The following is a 15,271-nucleotide window of genomic DNA, read 5'->3' on the forward strand; positions in this document are numbered from 1 at the left end:
TATTTTTTCACTTTAATCGCCCGTATAGTGGTGTTTTTCCAGCCACGAACGTATAAGGGAGGGGTCCGTTGACATTGACAAATTACAATTTCGTCCCTGATCGAACAAGACCTTCGCGGAAAAAGGAGCGTGTTGCACGTGACCAGAGCGAGCCGAGTATACCCAATTTTAAGTTTCTAGGTCATTGGTTGACCTTCCAGGTCAGGTCAATGACCCAAAAGTCGGGAAAATCGGGACCTAGTAGAACGTCGTAAAGTGTTACAGCTATGAGGTTTTTCGGGGTGCTGATCACGAATATTATGTCAGTTTTGATCACAGATCATGTCTTCATGCATTTAGGCCAGGGCGGGTCAGGCCAGGTCAGATTAACCAGTAGGGGTCCTGCCGGGTATTCGTAGTACGTGTCAACCACCTCTGACAGCTTCGAAATATGTTACGAAGGCACCAAAACCGCTTCGTAAATATCTATATGGTTGCTAAATTCGAATTCAGCCCCAAAAACTGGCCTAGAAACATGTAAGACTCGAAAAAGTGAGCCGAGGTCATCAAAGGTCGTCAGTGACCTGACGTGACCTTGAGGTGACCTTGACACCCACCCTTATGCATGGGGGCAACATCCTATCACATGTAACGTGAAACCACAAAAAGATTGCAAACGCGCGGCTAATGCGAGCCGACATACGACGAATCGCGATTCCGGCCAAACATGGTCTCGAAAAGTAGGTCACAGGTCAAAGGTCATTTGGGTCAGGGTTATGAAATTTAAAGAGTAGGTGTAAAATTGATTAACGCGAGGATACTGAAAGTTTCGTCGCGATCGGCCGCTTTTTACGCGAGTTTTTGGCGACAAACCGAGGGGGGTCCGTTCGACCCCGCCTCCCGTTCGAACACGCCGATGAGAGAGAGAGAGAGAGAGAGAGAGAGAGAGAGAGAGAGAGAGAGAGAGAGAGAGAGAGAGAGAGAGAGAGAGAGAGAGAGAGAGAGAGAGAGAGAGAGAGAGAGAGAGAGAGAGAGAGAGAGAGAGAGAGAGAGAGAGAGAGAGAGAGAGAGAGAGAGAGAGAGAGAGAGAGAGAGAGAGAGAGAGAGAGAGAGAGAGAGAGAGAGAGAGAGAGAGAGAGAGAGAGAGGAGAGAGAGAGAGAGAGAGAGAGAGAGAGAGAGAGAGAGAGAGAGAGAGAGAGAGAGAGAGAGAGAGAGAGAGAGAGAGAGAGAGAGAGAGAGAGAGAGAGAGAGAGAGAGAGAGAGAGAGAGAGAGAGAGAGAGAGAGAGAGAGAGAGAGAGAGAGAGAGAGAGAGAGAGAGAGAGAGAGAGAGAGAGAGAGAGAGAGAGAGAGAGAGAGAGAGAGAGAGAGAGAGAGAGAGAGAGAGAGAGATAGAGAGAGAGAGAGAGAGAGAGAGAGAGAGAGAGAGAGAGAGAGAGAGAGAGAGAGAGAGGAGAGAGAGAGAGAGAGAGAGAGAGAGAGAGGAGAGAGAGAGAGAGAGAGAGAGAGAGAGAGAGAGAGAGAGAGAGAGAGAGAGAGAGAGAGAGAGGAGAGAGAGAGAGAGAGAGAGAGAGAGAGAGAGAGAGAGAGAGAGAGAGAGAGAGAGAGAGAGAGAGAGAGAGAGGAGAGAGAGGAGAGAGAGAGAGAGAGAGAGAGAGAGAGAGAGAGAGAGAGAGAGAGAGAGAGAGAGAGAGAGAGAGAGAGAGAGAGAGAGAGAGAGAGAGAGAGAGAGAGAGAGAGAGAGAGAGAGAGAGAGAGAGAGAGAGAGAGAGAGAGGAGAGAGAGAGAGAGAGAGAGAGAGAGAGAGAGAGAGAGAGAGAGAGCGGAGCTGAGACCTGCCATATCTGACCTTTAATTCAAGCCAGATCTTGTGATAATTCAAGCCAGATCTTGTGATAATGTGATATCAACCGTATCTACAGGTCTCGTCAGGTCATGCTGACATACGATGTCATAAGTGAACCTCAGCATGGTCCTCACTCCTCATGTCGCAACTTCGCAATGCGGCCAGTGCCAGAGCGGCTTTCGCAGGGAGCTGAAAGTTACAGGGCCTACTATCCTCTACATAGAGTTCTCACAACTTGTACATCTCGGATTTTCCCTAAAGGTCACATGAGGTCAGGTCGGTCACGTGACTTCACCATTAGAAGTCAATTGGGAAAAATGAAAACTGCTCTTTTGTAGCCTGGAACGACCTCAAACTGTCTGACCTTGACCGGAGTTCAACTTTTTAAGTTGACCTCACCCGAACGAATGGTATAGATTCGATGCGTCTGTGCCAGGCAAATACGATGATGCCAAAATCATGGCTCTGCGATCATTTTTGACGAAATTATTTACCAAAACCGAATTAATGTTTTAACCCACGCCCTGATGGGGGGCATTTTGGCCCCCCTGTGGTTTTTCTTAAATAGCGAGAAAACGGCGGCGCGCAGCGCCGCCAAATTTTGGGTATCTTACCGGGCATCAATTTGACACCTTCACACAAAATTTCAAGTCACAGATCACCTCGGGTCAGGAGTTATTGAGGTCAAACTGAGGTCATGTTCGAGCAAAAATGAGCAAAAAAACATGACATCTTGAAACGCTCACCAATTCTACAGTTAACAAGCAATTTTAAAGTTCTTTATGTGGTTGTGTAGAGAAAAAACGGCGCTACGAAACTGCTGTCTCGGATTTTTTTTTAGATTTGCACCCCCAAAATATGGGCGCAAAATGACCTAAGTAGTCGGCGCGCCCTAAAGCCCCAATTAACAAACAAACAACCCCCAAAATAAAAAATTGATTTTTTAAAGAAAAACTAAAAAAATCCGATTTTTTTAGACTTTCGAAAAAACGGAATATATGTAATAGTCCTTGCGCTCTCCGATATAGGGGAAGTTGGGGCAATGCCGGAGTTGGGGCAAAGCCGAAATTCGAGATATTTCGAAAACCGTAAGACATGGATGCCACCTGTCAGTGATGCTCTGAAGCTTAAGTGACTACAATTATCGCATGTTTGTTACGAGTCGTCATTCGGAATACTTCGACTGTGAGGGCGCCAAGAGCGTTTTCAAGGTACGTTTCCCTTGTACTACATGCGCCTTTGAAGCTGCATTTCTTACTCATTATGCTACCGTTTGTCTGGCCAATTCGGTCAAGTAATCTTTAGCATGTCTTTGCATAAGTGTGCTGCCTATTTGAAATTTATACAGCACGTTGAAAAGTTATGGGCCTGCAAATGAAAGTATGGCAGGCTGGGGTAATGCCGAAAACGTGCGATTACGCACGTGTTAAAAGCACGCTACGTGGACTTTACTGCTGTAGAATAGCAACGCGTATTTTTAGTCACACAATTTACACTTTCAACCGACACAACGGCCTGTTACCTATAAGGAATGATTTACCTGGCATGTTCTTATTATATCACACAATTATAACTTCCAGTGTGCACCGCGTCCTCAAGCTCTTAAAACGCGTGTCAGCTTTGATCAATTCTGGATAAAGTTTGAGATAAAATGGCAAAACATCAATGTCGGCATTCCCCGTAGATCATTTCTCCCATTTTCGGCTTTCCCCGCAGTCCGGGGCAACGCCGAAAAAGTCACTTCTTTGATATTTTTAGTTTGTGCGCTTAACGGTATGCGAATTCATCAAATGCGCCTGGTATGTTTGAAAGGCAAAAGACTGGCCTCTCGAATGACGCCAACAAGAATAGCTTATGTTGTCTACCTTGCGTGCTACGGGCGTCAGAAAAAAAGTCTTCGGCGTTCCCCCAACTTCCCCTACACATAAACCCTCGCCCTGGCAGGGGGGTCGATGCGACCCCCCCTAAGGTTTTTCAAAGATAGCGTAAAAACGGCGGCGCGCAGCGCCACCAAATTTGGCACAGCCTATGGGGCAACCTTTTTACATATGACCTGAAAATTTCAGGTCCGAGTGACCTAGGGTCAGGTAACCAGGTCAGAAAAACCGGTACAAGGTCATGGTCAAATTTCAATTTTCTTTTTGCACCTGTCCAACTCACAGTTTTGGACTGATTTCCTTCAAACTTTTAGGATGTGCTAAGTTCAGCGAGTTGTATAACATATAGTCCGGGTTTTTTGAGGTCACTGACCTGAGGTCAGTTAGAGGTCATTACGTCGTAATGTTAAGCCTATGGGAAAATACTAAATTCGGAAAATACTGGAGATATCCGCTTCGTTCCATCACTTTTGTGCTTTGAAACCACAGTACTTAAAAGCAGGTCACTTGGTGCTTCTTTGTTTGATGTACTTATCCATGGGTCAGGTCAAATGAGGTCAACTGAGGTCAAATGATGTTTTTCCCAATAACTTGGCACATAATGACGCTAGAGCTTAAAAAATGGTATCATTGTGTTCCTGGTGATCAGCCGAATCGAATGATATGCGATATGATGCAATTTGGTTAAATTGAACTTAATTTATTAATTTAAGTTTACTTAAAATTTAAGAAAAACTGTAAGTACACTTAAGCAAGCAAAAAAGTATATCATTTGACGCGCCTTGACGTACTGAGTTCATTGGTGCTTTTCTTTTTGCTTTATGTTAATTAGATCAAAAGTAATAAGCGAAAAACTTTTGACCTGTTTTTAGCGAAATTTTTACATTTATACCCCCAAAACCCCCCTAAATATTGACCTAGAGAAACCAAATTTGCACAGGGGCAAGAACTTCAGGGGGCCCACCTACCTACCAAATTTAGTGTTTCTAGGTGCCATAGAAGCCAATCGCGAGGGGGGGTCGCATCGACCCCCCCTGCCAGGCCGTGTTATGAAAAATGCCCTGCCAGTGCGAGGGTTAAATTATAGATCGATACCTCCTTTTTTGGCCAAGTTATAGCAAAAAAAAAACTGTTAAAAATTGATGACGTCAAATTTTTGAACTCAATTTTTAGCAATTCTAGACCACGTAGCGCAAAACGGAGACCACCATTAACCCGCGCACCGACGGGGGTCTGCGCCAACTTCGCACCGACGGGGGGGTCGGATGACCGCCCCCCCTGAGATCTCGAGAACGAAGCAAGATAGCGACAAGCGGTAAACGGCATCGGATACGCACGGTCAAGATCTACAATTTTTACTAAGAACATTTTCAGGTCAGGTCAAAGATGACGTCACAGGGGTCGAAAAAGTCAAAATGGCGGCGCTAGATATTGAGAGAGTTTTTCTCGAATAACTTTCGAATTAGTCAAGATAGGAACAAACTAAGGGCATCATCGTGATCCTCTCGTCAATCCGCATCGAATGATATATATGTTGACCTCGAAAGGTCAAGGTCAAAGGTCGACCTCAGGTCACGTGACCTCGAGGTCATCATGTATATCATTCGATGCGTCTGACGAGCTGAACACAATGAGACCATCCACGCGTCTGTATCTTGTTCCTGTACGGAGTTATTGGCCAAAAACCTTTGGTGACCTTTGATGACGTCACATGACCTCACAGCTGCCCAACAGCAAAACAGACCTCAAGGTAGTGAAGGTTGATCGTATATGAAGTCATGTATGGTATATGGGGCCATTCCGACCCGTTTTAGTGGTAAAAACAGGGAGTTGATTTTTCCCCCATTGACTTATAATGGGGAGGTCGCGAAATTGACCTGACCTTAGGTCACCGATATCAAAATTCCGAGATATACAAATTGTAGCTACTAATGACCTAATAATATCCTGCGACTTTCAAAGGCCTCCGACATCTACTGTAGCTCTGGCACGGTGACAAAAATGCAAAAATGTGACTTGAGGTTGGGTCATTCAAAGTGACCTGGTGACCTGACCTTAAAAGCTAGGAGGTTCAAACTTGCACACCATGTGTAAAATTGATAAAGGTATAGTCATACCAAATTTCGCGGCGCTACGCGCCGCGGTTTTCCCGCTATTTGCGAAAAACCTCAGGGGGGGGGGGCGGATATCCGCCCCCCCGTCGGTGCGCGGGTTAAACTCCCCGTGACGAGCTGCATCGAATCGCTACCCATTTTATGCAAAAATATCAACTTTGAAATTTGACCTAATTTGACCTAATTTGACCTGACCTGGACCTGACATTGACCTGACCTTTACCAAAACATAATCTCAACTGACCCCAAGGGCTGCCTGTCCCACATAATCGCATTTGGCATATAAAATGGACCATAAAACATGCATCACATGATATTTTTAATTTGTGGCCCTCAGTGACCTGACCTCTGTGACCTGACCTGGTATCAGTGACCTCAAATAGCAAAATATGTGTTTGACGAACATTTCCCTATCGATGATTTTCAATGAAATGCATTTTCCTCGATTTTACAACGCATTTCTGGAAATGCCTGTAAACGGTGAAAATTCGACCTTTGACCTGACCTGTGACGTCATCGGTTTGACCGAGGTCAATGAAATTGGGCCTCAAGGTAGTTCCCCGTTGGGGCTATCCAACGCCGTTTGCCGCTTGTCGCTATGTTGCGTGGTTCTCGAGATCTTAGGGGGGGGGGGGGCAAAATACCCCCCCCATCAGACCGCGTTGCTCGGCAGACCCCATCAGGGCGCGGTTTAAGCCACTTGACCTGACTTTAGAGTTTAGAGGTCACCAGTTGACCTGAGACCTTGAAATCGGGTAGCGATCACTGCGTCTCGTAACGCTGCACACGCTCCTTTTTCTGCAAGGCTCTAGCTACATCAGGGGTGAAACTGCGAGGAAGGGTGTCTTCCCCCCCTCTCGGGTACATACGTAGAAAAGCAATACATCGTGCGAGGGTTAACAGTGTCGTAGATAAACAGAGCCAGTGATGTGGCTGCACAAATTAGGTACGCGTCTGGTCCGCTCAAGGTTGCAGAAAACGTTCCACGTAGCATAATTTTTCGGGTTTCCTGAAAACGTTTGAGGTTGTCAGATCGGCAGGCATATGGCTGACGAAGCAGAGGCCCACTTGTCTGCCTCGTTCAGAACTGCGTTATTCGCCAGTGACAGGGCAGATCCGAATGACAGGTCACACCTGTAGCTACGGCGTGGTTCCGTATAAAAGCCGAACTGCACCCGGAGCAGGTACCACAACGGCCACTGTTCTTCGCCATGGTCCTGCTACGACTGACCGTCTGCTGCCTGCTACTGGGCGCGGCCCTGGCAAAGCCGCAAACCAAGGCGGCAGAGCCGGTCCCGCTCTCGGACAAAGAGCCGAGAGCCACCTACGTGCTGCAGCCCGGCCAGTACTTCTTCACATCGCCCAACTATCCCAACAACTATGGTAACGACTTCCGGAGGAGGTGGGTGATCCGGGGCTCTGACGGCCAGGATGTCACCGTCCAGTGTGACCCTGTCGACATTGAGTTCCACTCCTCGTGTAGGTACGACTTTTTGAGGGTCAACGGCGTGAAGTACTGCGGCACCAGCCCGGTGCCTGCCACCAGTGCCGCCGAGCTCAGGGTGGTCTTCAAGACCGACTCTAGCGTGACGGCGTCCGGGTTCTACTGTCTGGTGACGGTGCCGGAGCCAGGCAGCACCAGCGGCACCACGGCGGGCACCACGGCGGGCACCACGTCCGGCACCACCCAGGCACCTGGCGACAGCTGCTGCGGCGTCGCCAACAGGGTCACCCGCATCGTGGGTGGCGAGGCGACCGAAGTAAACGAGTACCCGTGGCAGGTGGGACTGGTCAACACCGGCAACAACCGTCCCTGGTGCGGCGGCACCGTCATCAACAACCAGTGGGTGATGACGGCCGCCCACTGCACTGCCGGCGAGTCGGCCGGCAACCTCCAGGTTCTGCTGCGCAAGCACAACATCGGTTCCGACTCCAACCAGATCCGGATGAGCGTTTCGCAGATCGTCGACCACCCGTCCTACAACTCCCGTACCCTGTCGCACGACTTCTCGCTTCTGAAGCTCTCGCAAACCATTGACTTCAGCTCTCTCAGCAACCAGGTGGCGCCGGCGTGTCTGCCGTCCGGCGGCGACTTCGTCGACGTCGATGCCATTGTCAGCGGCTGGGGCACCCTGTCCTCCGGTGGCTCACGACCCAGCGTGCTGCAAGACGTCACCGTGCAGACCATGTCCAATGCCGAGTGTACCTCGGACCTCGGCCAGGGCCAGATCGACTCCAGCATGATCTGCGCCGACGTGGACGCCGGCGGCAAGGACTCCTGCCAGGGCGACAGCGGCGGCCCGCTGGTGACCGACGTCAGCGGACGCTACACGCTCATCGGCGTGGTGTCGTGGGGCTACGGCTGCGCCGATCAGGGCTCTCCGGGTGTCTATTCTCGCATCACCGCCGTCTCCAGCTGGATATCCCAGACCACGGCCGGCGCCAGTCTCTGCTGAGTCCTGACCACGGCCGGCGCCAGTCTCTGCTGAGTCCTGACCACGGCCCAGGCCAGTCTCTGCGGAGCCTTTGCCAGAGAGTCACATAGCCTGCTAGCCAGGCGATGACGGGATCTCTAGCCTGATGACTAAAAATCAACGGGTTTTGCCTCTTTCTTTCCTGTCTTTATTTTTGTCAGACAGTGTGTATTTGAAGATTTATAAAGTCTAATGACACCTGAGAAGATATCATCTTCCAGTGTTCAGGCCATTTACATCTTTCAGCAAACCTTGTTGAAGTTTATATATATATGCAAAATCGTGTTTCTGTACTAGTTATTTGGTCTCTAATACAAATTGTATACTTTCCTCGATGTTTGTCTAAATAACGCAATTCGGAGGACGCTACAAATCGCGAAGCTTATAAACTGTAAACAGAGGTAGACACAAATCTCTAGCGAAATTTAGTGGTTGTGGCTTGTGGCTGAAGCCGAAGCCCCGGAGAGACCTCAGAGCGACACCTACATGATGGAAAGGAAATAGCTCCCACACAGAAATGATAAATTTAGAAACGAATAATGGTTAAAATGCATCGTATGTAATGGCTCCTCACGCTACTTTTTTGGATGCATACAAAATAAGATATCCAGTTTCAGGAGTGTAGAACATTTTTTTTCTGTGGTGTAATAGTAGAGTACGCAGATATACCTTGGTAGAAACTGCTACTTTATAGCTAGTTCAGTTGTCTTTTTAGCACACTACCATGGTCCATGATCATTGCTTGAAGTTAGGTACGAGATAGCGTCTCAAGACTAAAGCAACGCTATTATTTAACCCGCGCACCGACGGGGGTCTGCGCCAACTTAGTACCGACGGGGGGGGGGGGGGGCGGATGACCGCCCCCCCCTGAGATCTCGAGAACGAAGCAAGATACCGACAAGCGGTAAACGGCATCGGATACGCACGGTCAAGATCTACAATTTTTACAAAGGTCATTTTCAGGTCAGGTCAAAGATGACGTCACAGGGGTCGAAAAAGTCAAAATGGCGGCGCTAAATATGGAGAGAGTTTTTCTCGAATAACTTTCGAATTAGTCAAGATAGGAACAAACTAAGGGCATCATCGTGATCCTCTCGTCAATCCGCATCGAATGGTATATATGTTGACCTCGAAAGGTCAAGGTCAAAGGTTGACCTCAGGTCACGTGACCTCGAGGTCATCATGTATATCATTCGATGCGTCTTGACGAGCTGAACACAATGAGACCATACACGCGTCTGTATCTTGTTCCTGTACGGAGTTATTGGCCAAAAACCTTTGGTGACCTTTGATGACGTCACATGACCTCACAGCTGCCCAACAGCAAAACAGACCTCAAGGTAGTGAAGGTTGATCGTATATGAAGTCATGTATGGTATATGGGGCCATTCCGACCCGTTTTAGTAGTAAAAACAGGGAGTTGATTTTTCCCCCATTGACTTATAATGGGGAGGTCACGAAATTGACCTGACCTTAGGTCACCGATATCAAAATTCCGAGATATACAAATTGTAGCTACTAATGACCTAATAACATCCTGCGACTTTCAAAGGCCTCCGACATCTACTGTAGCTCTGGCACGGTGACAAAGTTGCAAAAAAGTGACTTGAGGTTGGGTCATTCAAAGTGACCTGGTGACCTGACCTTGAAAGGTAGGAGGTTCAAACTTGCACACCATGTGTAAAATTGATAAGGGAATAGTCATACCAAATTTCGCGGCGCTACGCGCCGCGGTTTTCCCGCTATTTGCGAAAAACCTCAGGGGGGGCGGATATCCGCCCCCCCCCCCGTCGGTGCGCGGGTTAATTAAACGTTATGTCGTTATAGCAGTGTTCGCCACGGGCTGCAAAATCCCAGTCCAGCCAAGCCCAGGCCCATGGGCTCACAGCCCGGCCCAGCCCGGCCCGTCAAATACGAATGGATTAGAAATAAAAAAGCCCGAAACCATTCATGGTAAAAGTGTCAAAGCCCAGCCCGGCCCGGCCCGTCAAATATGAATGGATTAAAAATTTTGGACACCACTGACTAGTGGTGTCATTGGTGACCATCGGTGACCTGAAAATGACCTCAGTAAAAATCGTAGACCTTGTCCGTCTGTATCCCATGTGCCATTTAACGCTTGTCCCTATATAGCTTGCTTCGTTCTCGAGATATCACGGGAGGCAGGTATCCGCCCCCCGTCGGTGCGAAGTTGGCGCGGAATGCGGATCCCCGTCGGTGCGCGGGGTTGCATCAACCCCTACCCCGTTGATGCAACGGGGCATTGCATCATTGCACCCCCCTCCCTGTGCCGGCGAGGGTTAAACCATGATATTTCGGACCAAAAGACTATTCCGCCACTCAAAGCAAAACTCCAGGACGTCCGGAACCGGAAACCCATTGACGCAGCACGAATGCGTCGATGGCTGCCAAATGCTGCTGTCTGGCATAGATTAGGCAATAAAAATCGCGTCTTTTCTTTACAACGCATTCTGATGTACGGTAATAGAGAAAACAATGCGTTCAAAGAACCGTAAACAGTGATGCCAGTAACTTTGGTTGTGGGTGCCCTGAACACCTTGGGGGGGGGGGGGTGCCCAACTCAGTATTGTGGGTGCCCGGGCACCCACAAAAGTACACAAATCGACACCTATGACCACATATTTTCGATTTGAGGCATTTATCGACGCTATGTGTGCCCAAACCGCCCAAACCAGTAAGAGCAAGCCAGGGACCCCATTTTGGCTATCTCAACTAAAAACTAAATGTTAAGGTGGGATGGTCAGCTTAACATGATTATGTTATGGATCTGACCCATTAGCGTCGCCACGGGGGGGGGGGGGCAAGCGGGGCAGCTTGCCCCCCCCAACCTCGGACCGGGCACCCCCTGAGATCGATACAGATCCGATGAGATTTTGGAGTCGGGGAAAAATGGGGGTACCTTTCTGAGAATGCCTGTGAGGTCAGACTCTGTTGGAGCGTGCAGTTCAAACCAAAGTCAGAGTCGCAGTCGCCAAAATCTTCAAGACTCCGACTCCAGACTCGGAAATGTCAATGCCATGATTCATGCCATGTTCCTAGTCGGTTCTTTATTACATTTTGTAGCTGATTTCCATAAGTTTTGGAGTGCTGACACATAATTTTCGTTCAAAGCGTGACACGAAATCTTCGGGGCCTTTCTCAACTCTCGTCAAATGTCTGCGACAGGTACCTACCGTTCAAGTGCCGCAGGGCTCATTAGCCTGCTTTTCACACAGGCTTCTAAGGAGCTCCACTGAGCTCTAAGAAGCTTTCGGAGGGCCCAAACCGGCCTCTGAGAGTCCCACTGGTGTCCATGTTCTCTAGAGGGCCCATACAGGGATCTTTGCGGACATTATACATACGTAGACCTCTGAAGGGCCACACGAATCTTTGAGGATGCCTTCGAAAATTTCTGAAAACCTCAACTGGCCTATGATAGTTCAGCCGAACTTATGAGGCGACAGACTTAGCTAACCCCAACCCGGCATCTGAGGGGTCACAACTCACGTGTCCCTCTGAGGGCCGCAACACATGTTTCTTATGTCCCTACCAACGTAGGGTCCTTAAGGATTCGACACAGACCCCGACGGTTCACACTGTTATTCGAGGGCTCCAGGCTCACCCTGGGCCTAGTCTCTTAGCGCCCGCCGCCCACACTGGCTTCTGAAAGCTCGTGTGCCCTAAAGGGCTTTCCGGGCCCACCTTAGGCTCGGAAAGCCCTAAAGCACCAGTGCACCACATACACGTAAATATTTGGGGTGACCCACGCCGATCTCCGGGATCCTAGGCAGGCTTCTGAGAGCCCACACTGACCCTGAGTGGCCTGAAATGGCCTGGAAGTCGCATTCCTATCTCTAAGGGATCCCTTGCCGCTATGCCGTGCGTAACTTTTGGTTCCGTTAAATATTTTTGGTCGCGTTTGCAGCGCTTCCCTTCACTCGAAAAACCAGAAACTTTTTGTTCACACTCGAGTGAACAAAACACTTCTTCTCACTGCAGCAAGGATGAATGATGTACTTCCGATTCACACTTCCGACATTCTCTCTCAGTCTCCGCCGAATGCCCAATTCTTAGCTACAATCGGCGGCTGGGATAAGCCCTATGCATTTCACGTAAAACCTCGGCATGCATGCGTGAATGGAGGTTTAAGCGAGGTGATCCGATTCAAATGGAGCGTTTTTCACCTTCTTCTGAGTAATGATCATGAGCGACGAGAGTCTGCACAGGGGCCCTCTGCAGTGCGTCGGCAATCGCAGCCACTGTAATTCTAACAGTCGTTTTTGTCCAGAAATTTCAAAAATATTATTTATTTTTTGTAAAAAAAATACATGCTATAGCTAGACGGAAAACTTTGTCACCATCGGATTCCTCGCACCATTGCGCGTCGAATGATATGTAAAACGAGTGAGTAACGGCTGGGGAAAGGCAAGATTTAACACAAAACTTGATTTTGCCCCCCCAACCGAAAATGTCTGGCGACGCCTATGATCTGACCTAACCCCAGGTCACAGCTCTATACTATAGGAAAGGAATCAGTGATATAAAGTGACATCCTCACGCAATCTAGCAAAAGTATGTAACACTAAGCATACCGCTCTAAAGTTGACATAAATAAATGTATAGCGTCGCGACCGTGCAATGCGGCGTTCCCAGATCCTAGGGCTCGGACCTGACAACAGTGTGCTGCCCTCTGTGGGGCTGGGTCACGAAGCTGTAGTTCCGGTACATGCTTCGAGGGGCAGCGCGGTGGCGGACGGTGGGCGGGATCGCCTGGGCCCGCTGCTGATGGCTGCAAGTGCACATCCTGCATAATCTTCACGATACGATCTAGCTCGTTTTGATATGGCAGGTATTTAAGGTACATCAGCCATAGGCATCACCAGGGCTGAGGAGTTGATGGATTTTCGGTGACTCCCTCCGACTCCGACTCCCACCGGATTTCAAAAACCAACCCCAACTCCGACTCCGACTCCGGGCAGAATTGTCGACTTCGACCGACTCCAACTCCGGCTCCAACACCGCAGAGCTGGCAGGGGTGCGGAGTCAATGGATTTTTTGTAACTCCGACTCCGACTCCGGCTTCGGCTTCCAATCCAAAATCGACTCCTAATCCGACTCCGACTCCGGCTAGAACTGTCGGCTCACGTCGATGTCCCGTACAGCCCAATGTCTACACTCTACGCCCTATCATAGCATCCCATGGCTCAGCAACGGTCTTTTTAGTTCCAAAGAGCTTTCTCCCAACAATACAAAAAGCAGAACCGGGCTTACGAATTCCGACCGCGCCACCGACGTCGTATCATTGATGGTCCAACCGTCGGCCTGACCATCCACGGCGCCACCCTACAGCCGGATCGCCCTAATTTATTGACTGACTGATACCGGCGCCATACGACAGGGCTGGATGCGGCCCAATCCGGAGTATAGTCCAATCCGCGCCACCGCGCCGGCTGCCGGTCAAGGCGGCTCGTTTTTGCTTCACTGATGTGTCACTTCACTTGCTTAGCATCAGGCGCGCACACAGGATTTTTGAATGGGGGGGGGGGGCACGACCTTCGAACTGGGCCCCCCATGCCGAAGGGCCCCCCCCCCCAAAAAAAAAAAAAAATACGGCCCACGGGGCTATATTTCGGTTGGTTTGAAGCTTGAGCAATTGGTTTGTCAATGCATGGTAAAACAATTATTTCGGTACCTACCAGCTTTGTTTTCAAAACATATATATTTTTACGCTAGGCTGTTTTTTCTCAAATGCGACTCAGAGCCGGTACATATACCTAATCATCTAATTTATTACGTAAAACATTTTTGCAGGTCCCTCAGAAATCAGCCCCGGGCAGCGACTGACTGCCGGCCGGCCGACCGGCCCCGGGTGGCTAGAAGCAGGGGCCGGTCACTGTTTGGCCCAGATGTGTAGGAGCGGGAGCAGCACTCCTTTTTCACGTATATTCACATATTTTTTAGGCACATCGACATGAAATGTCATTATATCTGATACGATGCGGGATCACAGACTAGAGATCCAGCTTATAACTTATATTTAATGCTTAACCAATGAACCAAATCAACAGGACTATGTACGATGCATGTCGGACACGTACCCAGAATTTCTCCCAAGAGGGGGTCACCTGCTGGTCACCTGACCCCGGGCCCGCGAGTCACCCGGGCGCCCGGGGTCAGCTCAGGCAAGGATGTACCCAGGACCTTTCGATGGGAGGAGGGAGGCACGGTGGGTCCAGTCTCACTGGCAGACGGGTCTTTAAAACGGTCTTTGCATGAAAAAATGTGGAAAATTGGCAAGCAAAAGTATCATTTATGCCCGAGGAGTGTGCCTAATGTACACTAATGCCTAATTTACATGGTATTTTACGAGCGAGCGAAGCGAGCGATCTACTCAGAGTCACCGGTGTGTGGCGCGTTCAGAGGTGCCAGTGAAAGGCCGTCAGATGCGCTGGTGTTGGGTCCTCACAGGCGCCGTTGCGGGGTCTTAGGGCTTAGAGACACTGGTGGGGCCATCATTGGCATGTGTGTGGCCCTGCAAAATGGCCTGCAAGTGGAAAGTGGCCCGTCATAGGCTGGCAAGGACACTCGGAGGCTGGTAAGAGGCCCTCAGAGTCACTGGTACGTGGCCCTCAGAGGCGTCGGTGTGGGGACTTTCAGAGCCGCCGATGTAGGCCCATAAGATGCGCTGGTGGGGGTCCCTTGGAGGTGGGGCGAGGGGCCTCGCAGTTGCCGTTGTGGGTGCCTTTAGAAACACTGGTGTGGACCGTGTGTCTATCACAGACGGATGTGGAGCCATAGCAGCCAATCACTCGTTGGCCGTTACTACTTAGGGCCCTGAGCGGCCGGCAAGGTCTCTCAGAAACCGGCATTGGGCCTTTATGAAGAAAATTGTGGCTACATAGGAGCCAATAACGTCCCCCCACAAGCCCTGTGGTGTCCTTCCGAGTTGAAGTGCGGCCAGCGCGAACCCTCTGCTACCAAC

General features: G+C 49.7%; 1 protein-coding gene across 1 annotated transcript; it reads left to right on the top strand.

The window, feature by feature from the left end:
* The first annotated feature begins 6,720 nt into the window (after positions 1-6,720).
* On the top strand, positions 6,721-8,619 carry LOC122393734 (trypsin-1-like). Its single transcript, XM_043390007.1, has one exon. The coding sequence runs from the start codon at positions 7,027-7,029 to the stop codon at positions 8,269-8,271; it is 1,245 nt and encodes a 414-aa protein (XP_043245942.1). The 5' UTR covers positions 6,721-7,026; the 3' UTR covers positions 8,272-8,619.
* Positions 8,620-15,271: the final 6,652 nt, after the last annotated feature.

This window comes from Amphibalanus amphitrite, unplaced genomic scaffold (assembly GCF_019059575.1).
Source record: "Amphibalanus amphitrite isolate SeventyFive unplaced genomic scaffold, NRLGWU_Aamphi_draft 000550F_arrow, whole genome shotgun sequence".
Lineage (NCBI taxonomy): Eukaryota > Metazoa > Arthropoda > Thecostraca > Balanomorpha > Balanidae > Amphibalanus > Amphibalanus amphitrite.

Excerpts from the sequence above, each read along its gene's own strand:
- LOC122393734 (XM_043390007.1), top strand. The coding sequence starts at position 7,027 with ATGGTCCTGCTACGACTGACCGTCTGCTGCCTGCTACTGGGCGCGGCC.